Raw genomic sequence first — 14,897 nt, 5'->3', positions numbered from 1 at the left:
TTACTGTGCGAACTAACACGGTCGGTCATCTATGGGAGTCAAAAATTTGACTCTCATAAATGGTCGACCGTGTTAGTCGACGAGGAAAAAGGAAAACCGTGCAGCTTCGAGGCATGTTTGTGTGGATCATTGTATACTACTTTTACAACATCTTTCTAACATATGCATTTTATAAAAAACGGTTACAAACGCTTTTCAAAGACCAACTCGACCGATCCAAGGCAACGTGTTCCTTTAAATCACGTTGTCAGCATTGAATCCTTCCTCTACTAAAAAGATTCCAAGGTACGAGCAGCAAAGGAAAGAACAGTCATGTGACATCTTATGATTTTTAAGATTTCAGTAAAAGAAAACACCCCAAAACATCAACTCCTTCAGCCATAAAATTTGTTTGATAGAAGTAATACTACAACAACTGGAAGGTTTTGGATCGAGAACCAGGGAGAATTCAGGCATGAGAGCCATTTCAGGACAGTTTAAGGCCAAGGGGACAAAAGCCCCATAGTCCTCAAGGCAAAATACCAGGGGCATAAATTTATGTTCTTTTGTGAGCGTGCTTACCCATTTTTTTTAATTTTTTTTTTATTTAATTATAAAAGAATGGCAACTTGACTGCATTGCAAAAATTACCCAGCATGTTACGACACTAATTGTACTAAAAATTAATCTTTAAAATTAAATTATTCATCTTGCTGCGTTGACCATTACTTAAAGGGAAGGTCTACATTTGGTAATTACTCTTAAACTCAATGGCAACAAAACATTTTGGTTGATAGTAAAAAGCATTTTTAGAAAAACTTCACTATGAAGTAATTGGGTTGTTAATCAAGATGTTAGTTTTTATGCCTGAAAATTGTAATCTGAGAAATGTTACTGTCAGTTATGCTTCTCCGATTGTGTATTCCTATTAGGGATTATTCTGCCCCAGATTTTAAGCGGTATCTATATTAAAAAAAAGAGGACCTTTTGAAATGAATTTTTTTCACATGTTAGTGTTATTGTATTTTCAATAATTGTTTTCATGGCCATGTTTCCATTATTAAACTAACTCTAAATCAAAAACATCATTTTGCTTTGCCATTAATATTAAACTTCGCATGGACCCATTGAAATAGGAAATAAATTGTTGCGGTTTAACTTTTATCACATCCTTTGCGACAATCGAATAATATTTAAGTAACCTATGCCTTTCATGTATTTGAAAAATTATAACAAGAAATACCTGAAGTTATAGTTTGACTACAATCCAATGTCGATTTCCGGATGTTTCAAACATCCTGATTATTTCAATCTTTCCCAGGTGAGGATCTCTGCCCAGTTACTACAGATAAACCAAACGGTTTAGAGGCTGGAATCTATTTAGGTACACAAGTCAGGAGTCCTTAATTGGGGGATATTCCTATTTGGGCTTGATGCATTAACACTTTGCCAAGATTGTTTCACTGGTGTGCTTTCTCACATTCATGTTATGCTGCTTAGTGATTTAACAAACTTCTGCCTAGCCTAGTTGCTTATGACTTTTTTGCAAGTTTGCTGTGTTACTATAGAACTGTAAGGTACAGCATTGATTATATTTAAGGGGCTATTGTTTGTGATCTCCCTACTGTATGATCTGGGGTGTCAGTCAGGGATCGCACTAAAGTTTCCAATAGAATCCAGGGGTTGATTTCACAAAGGTGGTCCTAACTTAGGACTAGTCCTAGGCAATGCTAAGAGATAGGACCAGTCCTAAGTTAGGATGAGTTACTGGTCCTAACTTAGGACCAGTCCTATCTCTTAGCATTGCCTAGGACTAGTCCTAAGTTAGGACTACCTTTGTGAAATCCACCCCTGGTCTCAATTTCATAAAGCTGCTTAAGCAGAAAATATTGCTTGAAAAGTTTCTGCTTAATAGAAATAAGTAGGATACCAGTCACAGATTTTACATGAGAAATAGCATTGTGGCTGGTAACCATATTTTGGTAAGCATAATTTTGCTGTGCTAAAGCAGCTCTATGAAACTGGTCCCTTGGTAGTGGCAAGAGAGGGATCACCTTAGGTCGTGCGCGATAGCTCAGTTTGATAACACCTGCACCAAAATCTGGAGGTCGCAGGTTCAAGTCCTGCTTTTAAGTTGTGTTTTCTTTGTTCAACCTTAAAAGTATTGAACTGAAATGTTCCAATTAATAGATGTGAAATTTGAACCAAAGAGTTTATTCACTGAAGTAGTTTTACCATCATCATCAATGCTGTACCTGACATAAATGAACATAAATTTGAAGTGAACTAACGATAGATGTAGAAAAGCTTGGTACCAGTATTTCATCTCTTGTGCTAACCATAATAAGGATTCACTTCATTATTAAAGAGTTGTGTCGTGGCCGAGCGGACCAAAGCTCTGGTGTTGTCAGCAGCAGAGTATTGGTTCGAATCCTGGTCATGACACTTGTACCCTTGAGTCAGGCACTTAACCGTGATTGCTGAAGACGAGCAGAGTATACTGTTTGAAACGTCGAGACCAAACCGGCTCTTTTCAGAGCCACCACTCCTTCAAAAGAGTTTTTACCCATGGTTGTACCCGCAAGTTTACTATTCATATTTATATTCATAGTTGCTCTCATAATTGCTTTGTAAAAGTCGGGGAGGACACTGTACATGTAGTGCATTCTGCTCTACCAACCAGGGCCCAATTTCATAGAGCTGCTAAGCACGAAAATTTGCTTAGCATGAAATTTCTTCCTCGATAACAACGTGATTACCAACAACAAAATTTCCATGTGATTTTCAGGATAAGCAAGCAACATCTGACTACTAGTATCAAGCAATATGCAACAAATAGAAATTTTGTTGGTAATCTTGTTTTTATCAAGAAAGAAATGTCATGCTAAGCAAATTTTTGTGCTTAGCAGCTCTATGAAATTGGGCCCTGGCTCTTAATGTATGATGCTCATGCCTACATCCTTTACAAACTGTGAAGGGGGTAACCCTGTTTCAGCCTCGGGAGTAGGTGGCAACGTGCCACTGGTGGCAATTGATTTGGGTAAATGGCCCAAATCGGTCAAGTGTAGCCCTCACCTTGAAGTGCCCGTTTGTGGACTTGTGGCGTTAGGCGATTTCTCATAAACTCTGATGTATCTCCAAATAAAAATAAAAAATCTTGGTTTTTCCTTTTGTTTTTAACCAGTTGCTCTGGAGGACACAATAAGCGCAAAAATCTCAGTCTATAGGAAGCAGCGAGTCTTATCAAATCTTGCTTTTGAGTTTCTATGTGTGTTTGGCGGTGTTCATGTCAATACCATGTATGATGCGGCTAATAATGGTGGATCCCAAACACACCCCCCCCCCCTGCCCGAGAATTCTACCAGTACAACCAACCATTCATCATTAGGTTCATTTGTAGAATTCCAAGCACCCTTTGCTTTTTAGTGGCACCAAAACAAGAACTAAGCACCAAAAAGAATTCTTAAGGGAGAAATTTCCAAGTAAAATTTTCGCCCTGCTGCCAAAACCCAGAAATAACTGCTCAGAAGTAACTGCACAAATTATTAGCTAGTTACAAAACCAGACGCAAGTTAATGCAACTCCTTGCTCCATTTCTTCTTTACATGTATAACGTAACTACTAAGTACTAACAATCAATTCACAGTTTCTTTCATCTCTTAGAATAGGACTATTTCTTGTCGTTTTTATAAGTCACTTTGAAGTTGTGGTGCCTGTACTTCGTAAAAAATATTTAAAAAACGGGAATCGAGAGAGTTCTTTAACAGAATCTCATAATTGTATTCATGAGTTTGGGCCTGGTGACCAGTCTTTTTTTTTCTTTCTTTTTCTTTCACTCTGTGCTGTTTAACATGTGTTCTGCAGGTGGCGCAATATAAATTATAAATATTATTTTTATTATTAATACATGTATTATGAATTGTATTCAAAACTGTATTCATAAATTTGATAATACATGAAAGGCAAGGTGAATCTCCAATGGGACCAATGCACATCAAAACCAGTGAAAGGGAAAGTTTTGCTTCAATGCAAGAGACATAAAGACAAAAACGCCCCTCTGTAAGGTAATTTTTGTTCTCTTTTTTTTTGAGAGAGATTTTATACCTAACTTTGATCTCTCCTCCTCCTTCTAGGCGAGACACTCCTTAGCCCCGTGGTCATCTGTAAGCCCCACGGTCTGAAGTTTCTCAAGCCGGTGGAGCTGCGTCTCCCGCACTGTGCTTCCATGACACCTGATGGTTGGTCCTTCAACCTCAAGTCCAGCGACGCTGGAACTGGCAGTAAGTATTTACTCTTGGTAGTTCTTCTTGAATCAAATCGCTGCGTGACTTACTAGCAGTAGTGGATTTCACAAAGAGTTAAGACTAGTCATATCTCAAGTTAGGACGAGTTACTCGCCCAAGTTAGGACGAGTTACTCACCCTCACTTAGAACAAGCCTTAAGTTTTAATAACTCCTAGGACTAGTCTTAATTTTTAAACTCGACCCCAGATTCAATATAAGTCAAATTTTCCACTTGTTAGGAAAACAGAAAAAAAAAACTGTTGAGGTATTTTTCATCAAAGCGTTAAACCCATACACATTAAGCTAGGTGTAAAGCCTGGTTCATACTTCCTGCGAATGCGACTGCGATACGAATGTTGACAAATGCGCAACGAATAATTCGCAGCAGTTCAACTCTGCTAAACTCACTTCCGAATATTGGTGCGAAAGGAGGGTTTGTGACGTCAAATTCGCTTCGCATTCGCAGGAAGTATGAACCAGGCAAGAGTCCATGATTAAGATAATTGTTTGAAGAGGTGTGTTTTGAGCTGCCGTTTGAAGATTGAGGGATTACTTTGTGTTCTGAGGTCAAGTGGCAGTGAGTTCCAAAGACGAGGTGCACTGCTGTAGAAAGCTCTGTCTCCATAGCTAGCGAGGCGGATATGGGTACATGGAGTGTGAGAGCCGATGACCGTAGACCAGGCCTGACATTACGAAGTTGTAGCATGTCCCGGATGTAGATAGGGGCGAGTTGATGAAGAGCCTTAAACGTGAGAAGGATGATTTTGAACCGAATTCTGAACTGTACGGGGGAGCCAGTGAAGTTGATGAAGTATTGGTGTGATGTGGTCATATTTCTCGGTTCCAATAATCAGGCGAGCAGCAGCATTCTGCACTGATTGAAGCTTGTGTGTGGTGTGTTGTGGCAGTCCAGATAACAAACTATTGCAGAAATCCAATCGAAAACTCCCTGATAAAGTCACTGAAAGGAGCTCGTCGTTTCTGGGAGGAGGGAGGACGATACAAAACTATGACACGAACATGGCGTGCACTGTGGGTGAAATCAGCCATGATGTATTCGAAGGAAGATGGTTGCTCATCAGTAAGTTTCAAAACCGACAGCATAAGTCCACACATATACAATAATGCAACACCACCCCCTTTGCGGCCTGTACGAGGGGTGTGGACCAACTTGTAGCCAGACGGGGTAATATCTGAGGTTCTTTGGTCATGTTGAGTTTTGAACCATGTCTCTGTTAAAGCCAGTAATTCAATATCGTGATCTATAAGATGGTGTTTGATCACATCAGCTTTATTGCAGGCTGATTGGCAATTGATCAAGGCGAGATTTGTCATCATAGTAGAGTTATATGACAGAGTCTGTGCGACTGGACAGTTCTTTTCCTGGTATTTACTCATTTTCTTTCCCTTTTGGCGACCTCTACAACCCCTATGAACCTCGATTACCTTTTGTAATACCCAGATTGACGCTCGTTGGTAAACATGACATGGTAACCTCGGTTGCTGTAGTGACATGTCGGGTCTTAGTCTCTTCAATTCAATGCTGCTGTATTGTAACATATTGTAAGGTTCACGCTTGGGTAGCCATGGTGATGTAGCATGCATTGCCAGGGAGACAATCAACAACAATAGCATGCCAATGCACTGTAGATATATCATGGTGGCATACTTGAGTTCAAATCAAGATTGAGAAATTTGTTCTTTGAAACGTAGCAATTACCTGGCAATTTCATGAAGATAGAAGTAGTTCAGTTTGTTCCATGACCCAACCTGAAGCTGTTGATAGACTTTCAAATCTTGTTGTGATCCACAGCCAGGCAAAAACTTAGACTTTGTCGGAACCAAAAGACGGGTCTGCCTGCGAAGGTGCACACCTCAGAGTAACCATCTTTATAAACTGGCTATGTTTGGCCGATAGTTTTTGGTCACGGATCAACAAGACAGAATTTTTGTTGAACGTCTACCTGTTGCTTCAGGAAGCTTCACGCAGTTGGTACGGTCTCTCACACTTTAGCTCACCATCAAATCGTTCTGATCAAAACTAACATTCAATTTCACTAGCAAACTCACTTACTCCTAAACGCCCAAAATCAACAAAAGAACACACACACAGACTAAACAACAACATCATCATCATCATCATCATGTCGAGCGCCATCTAGAAGCTCGAGCCTGCCCAGTGATTTTTCTCCAGATGTTCCGGTCCAGCATGCAGGAGCGAAGTTCCTCAGCGCTGGTCAAGCCGGTGTCTCGTTTTAGTGTGTCTACAAAGGAGAGACATCTTCTCCCACGCGAGGCCTTGCCTTGGGTGGGCTCCCAGAGGATGGTTGGGCAAGCGGCAAGCTCCGAGTGGCGGACACAGTGCCCAGCGAGCTTGAGTCGCCGTTCACGGATCTTCTCTGTGGCCTTTGGCCAGCCAGCATACAGGTTGGAGTTTCTCATGTGGTCCTGCCAGGGGATGTTTAGGGCCATACGCAGCATCCTGGTGTAGCAGCCATCCAGAGACTTCTCCATACTGGTGGTGAGGGTCCAGGTCTCAGCTCCGTATAGTAGCACTGACTCCACTGTTGCGACAAATAGTGATCTTTTCAGCCGGGCACTCAGCGTTGATGACCACATCTTTTTCATGCTGTGAAGCACGGACCACGCCTGTCCTTTTCGTATCTTCAGGTCTTTTTCACTGGAGTTGATCCAGGATCCAAGGTATTTGAAGTCAGATTCAAAACGAAGAGTTGTGCCGTCCCTCGTGTGGACAGGAGGGTCACTGATGTTGTAAGCTATCACCTTGGTCTTTTTTGTGTTCAGCTGTAGGCCAATTTTCAGGCACTCCTCCTCGACTGACAGTAACAGGTCCTGGGCTTGCTCAATCGTGTTTGACACCAATGCGATATCATCCGCAAAATCCTGGTCAGTGACTGTCACAGGAGGCACGCGTCGGCTCTTGCGGGGAACTAAGGTGTAACCCAGCTCTTCTTCTCTACCGCCAATTGCCTTTCTCAGCGCATGGTCAAGGACAATGATGAAGAGGAAGGGGGCCAAGGTGTCACCCTGGAGTACTCCAGCTCGGATGTCGAAGAAATCGGTGACCCCATCTGGTGAAGTGACCTTTGCTCTGGTGTTTGCGTATGTTGACCCGATCACTTCAACTAGCCTGTTTGGGATCCCATAGGCAGTGAGGATGTTCATCATCTTGTCCCGGTGGATTGTGTCAAACAACAACAACAGAACTACACGGGGACAATCACAACGGCCTTTACAGGCAACGAAAAAGCGCCTTATGTTATACAAAAAAAATACAGAAGGGTGCGGTTTCTAGAAGCGGGAAAATTAAACGTGCAAGATTGGCTTCTGCCTATATGTCATACGAGAAGGCTAAACCAATGTGTTGCAGAGGTGGCTTAAAGCTAAAGGATGAACAATAAAAATAAATTAAATGCAGCGCGATTCTGACAGTGGCCTTCGGAGAGAAATAGGACAATTTTCAGGCCATTACCAAACTTTGATTCTACCGTTAAAGGCACTGGACACCTTTGGTAATTGTCAAAGACCAGTGTTCTTACTTGGTGTATCTTAGCATAGGCATAAGTTAACAAATCTGTGAAAATTGGGACTCGGTTGGTCATCGAAGTTGCAGTTGACAATGAAAGAAAAAACACCCTTGTTGCACAAATTTGTGCGCTTTCAGATGCCCTAAAAAAGGCTTCAGGCATGAAGTCTTTTAATAATATTTGAAAGAGAAATTACCTCTTTCTTAAAATCTACGTTTCTTCAGAGGGAGCCGTTTTTCACAATGTTTTATACTATCAACAACTTTCCATTTCTTGTTACCAAGTAAGTTTTGATGCTACTTTGAAGAGTGTCTAATAATCAAATGTCTTTCTTTTCTTGTTGCAGACACTCCCTCTCAGTGGCAGAACATGGTCATACCAGGCGGTGAGGAAGGCCAGTGCCAAGTCAACGCTAACAGCGTCTCCATTCTTGTCGACCACTTCTAATATATATGCACCCACGATTTAGTTAATCACGCAAGTTGTCTTTAGTAGCTGTAAACGTTCATTTGTTGTTCATGGACAGTTGTTCTAGTGACATGTGAAGCAATAGTGCAACTGATTACAGTCATGTTTAAATCTCTTGGGGGAATTTGGATCCTGGTGTAAGTTTGTCAACGTAATGCTGTATTATAGGCAAAATGTTATGATACATGTAGATACACAAATGTCACCAGTGAAACTTTCACTTTGGCTGTCATGGACTTCTTAACATTATTACATTAGAGTTTGAAGTTTTTACTGAAGCAGTGAATATTCATCTGTAAATAGTTTCAATTTAGGTTTGTTATTTTTTTTTTTTCAAAAGGGCATGCAAAACTCAGGGGTTTTTTTTGTGAACAAAATTTCATTTGGTTGACTTTTTGTGTTAAAAAATAAATAAAAAAAGACCCTAAAAAAAAACTGGACATTTTCTATTTAACTTTGATCAAATTTGAACATACATTTGTACCAAAAAAAAAGGTTCTTCGTGATTAAAATCTTTTTGAGCTTCGCGGTAAAGTTACCTGGACCCAATTTCATGGCTCTGCTTACCAGAAGCAAAGAATCTGTGCTTACAGAAGGAGGGAATTCCGCGCTTACAGAAGCAGGGAATTCCGCGCTTACAGAAGCAGGGAATTCTGCGCTTACAGAAGCAGGGAATTCTGCGCTTACAGAAGCAGGGAATTCTGCGCTTACAGAAGCAGGGAATTCCGCGCTTACAGAAGCAGGGAATTCCGCGCTTACAGAAGCAGGGAATTCCGCGCTTACATCAAGTGTATTTCACTTGTGCGGGTACGTACTCCACGTTACTACGCATTCTTACACAGCTAATGCAGAAATGATGTGCTGACACAGTAAGCGGAGAATGATGATTGTAAGCGCAGAATTCGGAGTAAGCATTAGACCGTCCAAGTTTTATATAAATCTGTGATCTTCACGATTTTTGTTTCTTACCAATTCTGTAACGTTCCTTTAAACAGTTCACATCTATTCAATGTACTTCATTCCACAGTGAAATTTTTCTGGACATTCCAAAACTGACCACATTTTTTTTTTTAATATTTTAATAAAAAACAACACCAACATTTTTTCCAGCTGACTTGCTTCAGATTCCAAAAGAAAGACTTACTTGAATTATTCCATGCAGTAACTTCAAATACCTTATCTCATGTTATAACATACATGCTTGGAATATTGTTTTGACAATTGCATGCCTTTTTTGTTTGACAACAGGTATTTTAAAGGGGTCCACATTTATGTCGATTTTTTTGGTTTTTTTTGTTTCAATTTTACAAGTACTTGATTCTTATGATATGTCATTAGTGCGTAACTTTGTTTTAATGCCTAGCATTCTGAAGTAGCTGTGGTGAAGATCCTAAAATAATTAATATTAATAGAGAGGGGAGAAAATAATAATAATATATGTGTTCTCTGAATTTTACATTTGATGCATTGTACATAATTGTACTTTTTAGAGCGTTTTCTGGGGAAGATTTGATTTAGACCCCAATAAAAGTAGAATTTTAAACACTCACTAATTTAACTACTAAGATAACTATATGCTTTGTTTTTGTACAAAACCAAAATGATGAACTTTTTTCACACACAAAACAAAATATTGAATTCTATTTTAAAATGAGAGGGTTTTGTGTGTGCGTGGACGTTTTTTATACGATTGTGAAGTACTAGTGGATTATATTTTTAAGAACATCTAAAGCTATTGTTGTGGTAGTGAACATCGTTTGATCTTGTTTAAAGCATTGCGTTTATTGTAGGTCAGTTTGTGTATATCTCGTTGTAGGAACCAACTGGAAGTCAATTTCATTGAGCTGCTTAAGCAGAAAGTATAGCTCCACAACATTTGTGGTAAGCTAGACAAATTACATGAAACCAGTTACTAAGTGGTGAATGTGACATAGCATTTTTGGCTGGTAGCCTTAAATCTGTGTTTAGTATAAAAATAAAAAAATAAAATGCTGAGTTACTTTTTTGTTGCAGCTCCATGAAATTGGGCTGTCTGGCTGAGGCCATGTTTTGAATGGATTCCTGTGTACCAAAGTGTAATTTAGCATGCTAATCTTATAATTTGTTGAAGGGGCCAGACTATTTTTTTTAGTATAGAAATGGGTGTTGTGTCCAAATTGAGGGTTACTGGTTATATATAGATAGATCACTGCATAGGTCTAGTCATCAAGATTGCTACTACAGCCAACAGCAAAAGTAACTCAACATCACACGTTCTGAAAACAATTCTCAAAATAATCAGTTTGGGTTTCACAGTCATTTCTTGTGCAAGCAATGCATCAAAATTTGGGTTTGATTCCCACTTGAGCAATATTAGCCCACGAAGTACAAACAATTCACAGCACTGTCGTGAAAACAATGGGCATTATGTAAACTCAAATGTCTTAAATATCTTTCAATTTCATGATTATCACCAAGTTTAACATTTGATTCATTTCTTTTTTTGTGTGTACGATTTGTTTGCATTTTTAAATATATTATCAGTTATACATTTGTAATATCCAGTAGTCTGTATATACTCATTATCAAAGTGACGTTTTTACTTATTTAGATGTTAATTTCGTCTCATTTAATCTTGTTTAAAAACAAAAGTTTATTTGGAAGCATATCATTTACTGTTTCTTACTTTATGTTGATTTTTTTGTTAATTTCATTTTGTACAGTATTTCAATACAGCACTTATTATACAGTACTTTTAACCTAGGCTGGTTTATCCCATAACTTTTCCATTTTTTTTTAAAACTCTGTATGGCTAATTACCTTTTAAATGCATACACTGTGTTCCCCATCTACAAAAGCTGTAATGCTGTTGATATTTCAATGTGACAGTACTTTTTTTTCCTACAAGACTCAGAATGTTTTTGTTATTTGAATGGAGGAAAACCAAGATGGAGGGGTGTCTTTGAAGAACTTCATCCCTAACTGCGTAATATTTAACATAAAGCAGGAGTCAACTCAGAGGTGTTGAAAAAGGGAATTAGTGTTAGCATGGAACCAGCCTATTACTCTTGTATACTTACTATGTAGGTATGAATGGAGGTACCTTGACTTCTCTTAGTTACTCCCGTAGAAATACCACTTGGAGAATTCTGTTTGCAGTTGTCTGTGCATATCTACTTTTGAGGCAGTTAAATTAAACGGCCCAACTCAAAAACAAATTTATGCTTTTGATATAAGATCACTTCTGGGTAAATTTTTCTCTTTTTTTATGACAGAACAGCTCATCTCTGAACGAGCATTTCTAAAAGTGTAATTTTTCGAGATAATTTGCCATGAAAGGGCCGAGGTGACATAGAGGACACATGCATGGCAGACACAGACAACAATTAAGCTCAGTATTCCCCAGTTTGTACATTTATGGTTATTCCCTCAGTAGTGAGGCTAGCCTCTATAGGGAAGTACTATAGACGATGTGACCTATGTTTACATTCAAACTGCCCTCTGTTGACAAAACACTGTATACGTCATGTTTCACCAGGCAAAAAGACGCGTAGTCATGGTAAGACTGCATACGTCACTTTCTAGCTGGCTGCCAAAACACTAGGGTTTTGCCCGGCGGTATGCACGCGAATCATGTTATGGTTTTCGGGTGACGTCAGAGGTCACATCGTCTAATACGTGGAGACGCTTTGAAGATCAAGTCATCATAAAAAGCACTTTAAGTATCCAAGTTGAGTTTTTATAATCAGTGTAATAAATATGTACATATGTTTAGTGACATCTGAGGATATACAACTGCAGTTTTATCCAACCACAAATATTATGCAAGGTTCCTAGTCGCCATTTGAATCAGATTCTCAGTCAGTTTAAATTTAGTCGACAGTTGACTAATCGGTTTCTCATGAATGAGATTTCCAGTACAATTTTCCAAGTTTGCCGCTGTGTGTAACCAGCTAAACAGAAGTGCCTTAGTTTATCCTGCCCAGGCGGTAGTACCAATGACTCGTAATCAAAGACATACGATTACTATAAGGCAAAAAATAATTGTAAAATTCCACAATCATGATTGTTTTCGTTTAGAGCATTTGCTTGTAACCGTTGCGTTAAATAGAAAATCAGTTTTCCTTGATGGATTCTGTTTTGCTCAATTAACGCGTGACACTCCATCAACATAAAGAAATAAAAACCTGAAATGTATGCATAACTTGATACAAATTTCCATATTGCTACAAGCTAATTAAAGCCAAGATGGTTAAAAAATGTATAACAAATGTATAACAAACAAATTCTAGCTGAAAGCTCTATCCATATCTTATTCATGTGTATGAAGGGGAGCACAGTTATTAGTTGCAGGTAAAACACTTCATTTAGAAATTATCAATTAATACTTCAATAATACTCGGAACCAAGCCATTAGCGCTAAATATTCATTCCTTTATTATAAGTATATGAAAACAAAATTATAAGTTACATTAATTTAGAATATTTTAAAAGCAGTTTAAATCTTGTTTTCGTTTTTAATATGTGGTACTAACTATTTTGTTGTTTTTCTAATTTAATTTTCGACGCTCACTGGAGATGTAAAACAAAAAATTAAGATGTAGTTATGATGCTCTTATCTGTAGAGTCAACTAAAGGTTTGAGACAAAAGGAGAAATAAATGTAAAATCCCATCACAAATATAGTGCTTTTGTATCTTGTCTTTTGTTGTGAATTGTTTTGTTGAACTTCCTTTTTGTTAATAGAGAACAGTGAATTAATTTTTTGGGGTCAGGGGAAGGGACTTTGATATTTGTCGAGTTCAGTGATTAAATGGCTTTACAAATCCTTATTACAAGTTGGGTTAGGATCCAGGACTCGAAATTTGGGGGGAATTCACAAGACCACAGGACTTGTTGATAGTATAAAACATTTAAAACAAATAGTTTTTAGGCACTGGACACTATAGGTATTTACTCAGAGTAATTGTTAGCATCAAAACTTACTTGGTAACGAGCAATGGAGAGCTGTTGGTACATGTAATATAAAACATTGTGAGGAACGGCTCCCTCTGAAGTGACGTAGTTTTTGAGAAAGAAGTAATTTTCCATGAGTTTGATTTCGAGACCTCGGATTTAGAATTTGAGGTGTCGAAGTCGAGCATCTGAAAGCACACAACTTCGTGTGACAATGGTGTTTTTTCTTTCATCATATCTCGCAACTCCGACGACCAATTGAGCTCAAATTTTCACAGGTATGTTATTTTATGCATATGTTGAGATACACCAAGTGAGAAGACTGGTCTTTGACAATTACCAATCGTGTCCAGTGTGCCAAGGGTCTTGTGTTACTATTGAATAACAAAAAACCACACTAGTGTAAAAAAAACACAAAAACACACCGAAACTTAAACGAAAAATGTTGTCTTTGAATCTGAGTACGTGTATCAGACTCAAAGACAACATTTTTTCATTTAAGATGGTGTTTTTTGTTTTTGTTTTTGAGTGTGGTTTTATTATTCAATTGAAAAACACAAGACCGCTGGACTTTTTCTTTCTTGAGTTTAGAGGCCTTGACACAAAGCTACTGGCCTATATAGAGCCTGTGGTCCGTGTAAGATTTGACTGAGTTCTGGGATTGGTGTTGGCCTATACCCTTATGGTTATGACAAAGGTAAAACGCTTACCCTAACCTCAACTTATAGCTGATATTAAATAAGTTCATCTGGATTGTTGAAGATCATTAATTAAAAGATTTGTTTTTACAAGCTCAAAGTTATTGGATGATAGTGTGAGTTTTTATGTTGCTGAATATTGTAAAACAACAAAACCTTACTGGCAGTAGAGCTCAAATTTATGGTAACATTCTGCATGATAAGATTTTGAGCTTGTAGCTCAAAATGTACACTGGACCAGAATTTATTTTACAAGACAGAATCTTAATAAGAAAGAGTTTTATACAAAGTTGAAACAAGTATATTGTAAAGTAGGATTTGAAACTTTGCATGGGATGGTGGAAATAAGACTAGAGTAACTATATGGTTTGAGCATGAGCAAGGAATTTGTGGTAAACAATTGTTATTTGAACAGTCACTAAGCGATTCCTTCTTAAATATGGGTTTAAGTTTAATTTGATACTCAACTGAATTGTATTTATCAGATTCAGATTTAACATTGACGTATCATTATTCTAATTACTCGCTCTCGCCACAGATTAGTTTTGCTTCATTGCTTTCGTTATGGGGGTCCATACTCGACAAGCTTTGCTTTTTATGGGCCCCCTAGTCCAACTCCATTTTTGGTTTTCGTTTTGGTTTCCGTAATTTATATCATTTGCAAATGCTTGTAAATGTTGTATTTAATAGTATTACTTCATGTGTTATCATTATTCCATTTGCTTGTAAAACATACTCCTTTATTCACTCCTAATTGTTTTGTTTATTTGTTTGGTCTGGTTGGAAATAAAGTGAAGTGAATTGAATAAATCTCCAATTGAATACATGTACCATCCGTACTCTTTGATAGCGCCAATCAATCAATGAACAATAAAAAACACCCGCCCCATTTCGCAATAACATTCCAGCGTAGCCTGTTCCCCTCCAAACGCTTCCTATCCGCTTGAACAAAACACTTCAGACGCCAGGGTGTAATACCCATCGTA

The 14,897-nt window shown here is 38.3% G+C and overlaps 1 protein-coding gene across 3 annotated transcripts in view; it reads left to right on the top strand.

Annotated features, from left to right (window-relative positions):
• LOC117288441 (tight junction protein ZO-1-like) overlaps nucleotides 1–8,954 on the top strand; it is a 70,348-nt gene extending 61,394 nt beyond the window's left edge. For 2 of the 3 annotated variants that reach the window (XM_033769304.1, XM_033769303.1), the window contains exons 23-25: nucleotides 1,301–1,363; nucleotides 4,113–4,259; nucleotides 8,158–8,954. In XM_033769304.1, coding sequence (XP_033625195.1) covers nucleotides 1,301–1,363; nucleotides 4,113–4,259; nucleotides 8,158–8,258 — 311 coding nt within the window. In that variant the 3' untranslated portion in view covers nucleotides 8,259–8,954. The remainder of the gene's footprint in view (nucleotides 1–1,300; nucleotides 1,364–4,112; nucleotides 4,260–8,157) is intronic. The other variant, XM_033769306.1, reaches the window with a different exon arrangement.
• Nucleotides 8,955–14,897: the final 5,943 nt, after the last annotated feature.

Source organism: Asterias rubens, chromosome 3 (genome assembly GCF_902459465.1).
Source record: "Asterias rubens chromosome 3, eAstRub1.3, whole genome shotgun sequence".
NCBI lineage: Eukaryota > Metazoa > Echinodermata > Asteroidea > Forcipulatida > Asteriidae > Asterias > Asterias rubens.
The sequence above is the reverse complement of the archived record's forward strand: the minus strand, read 5'-3'. Positions and strand labels throughout refer to the sequence as shown.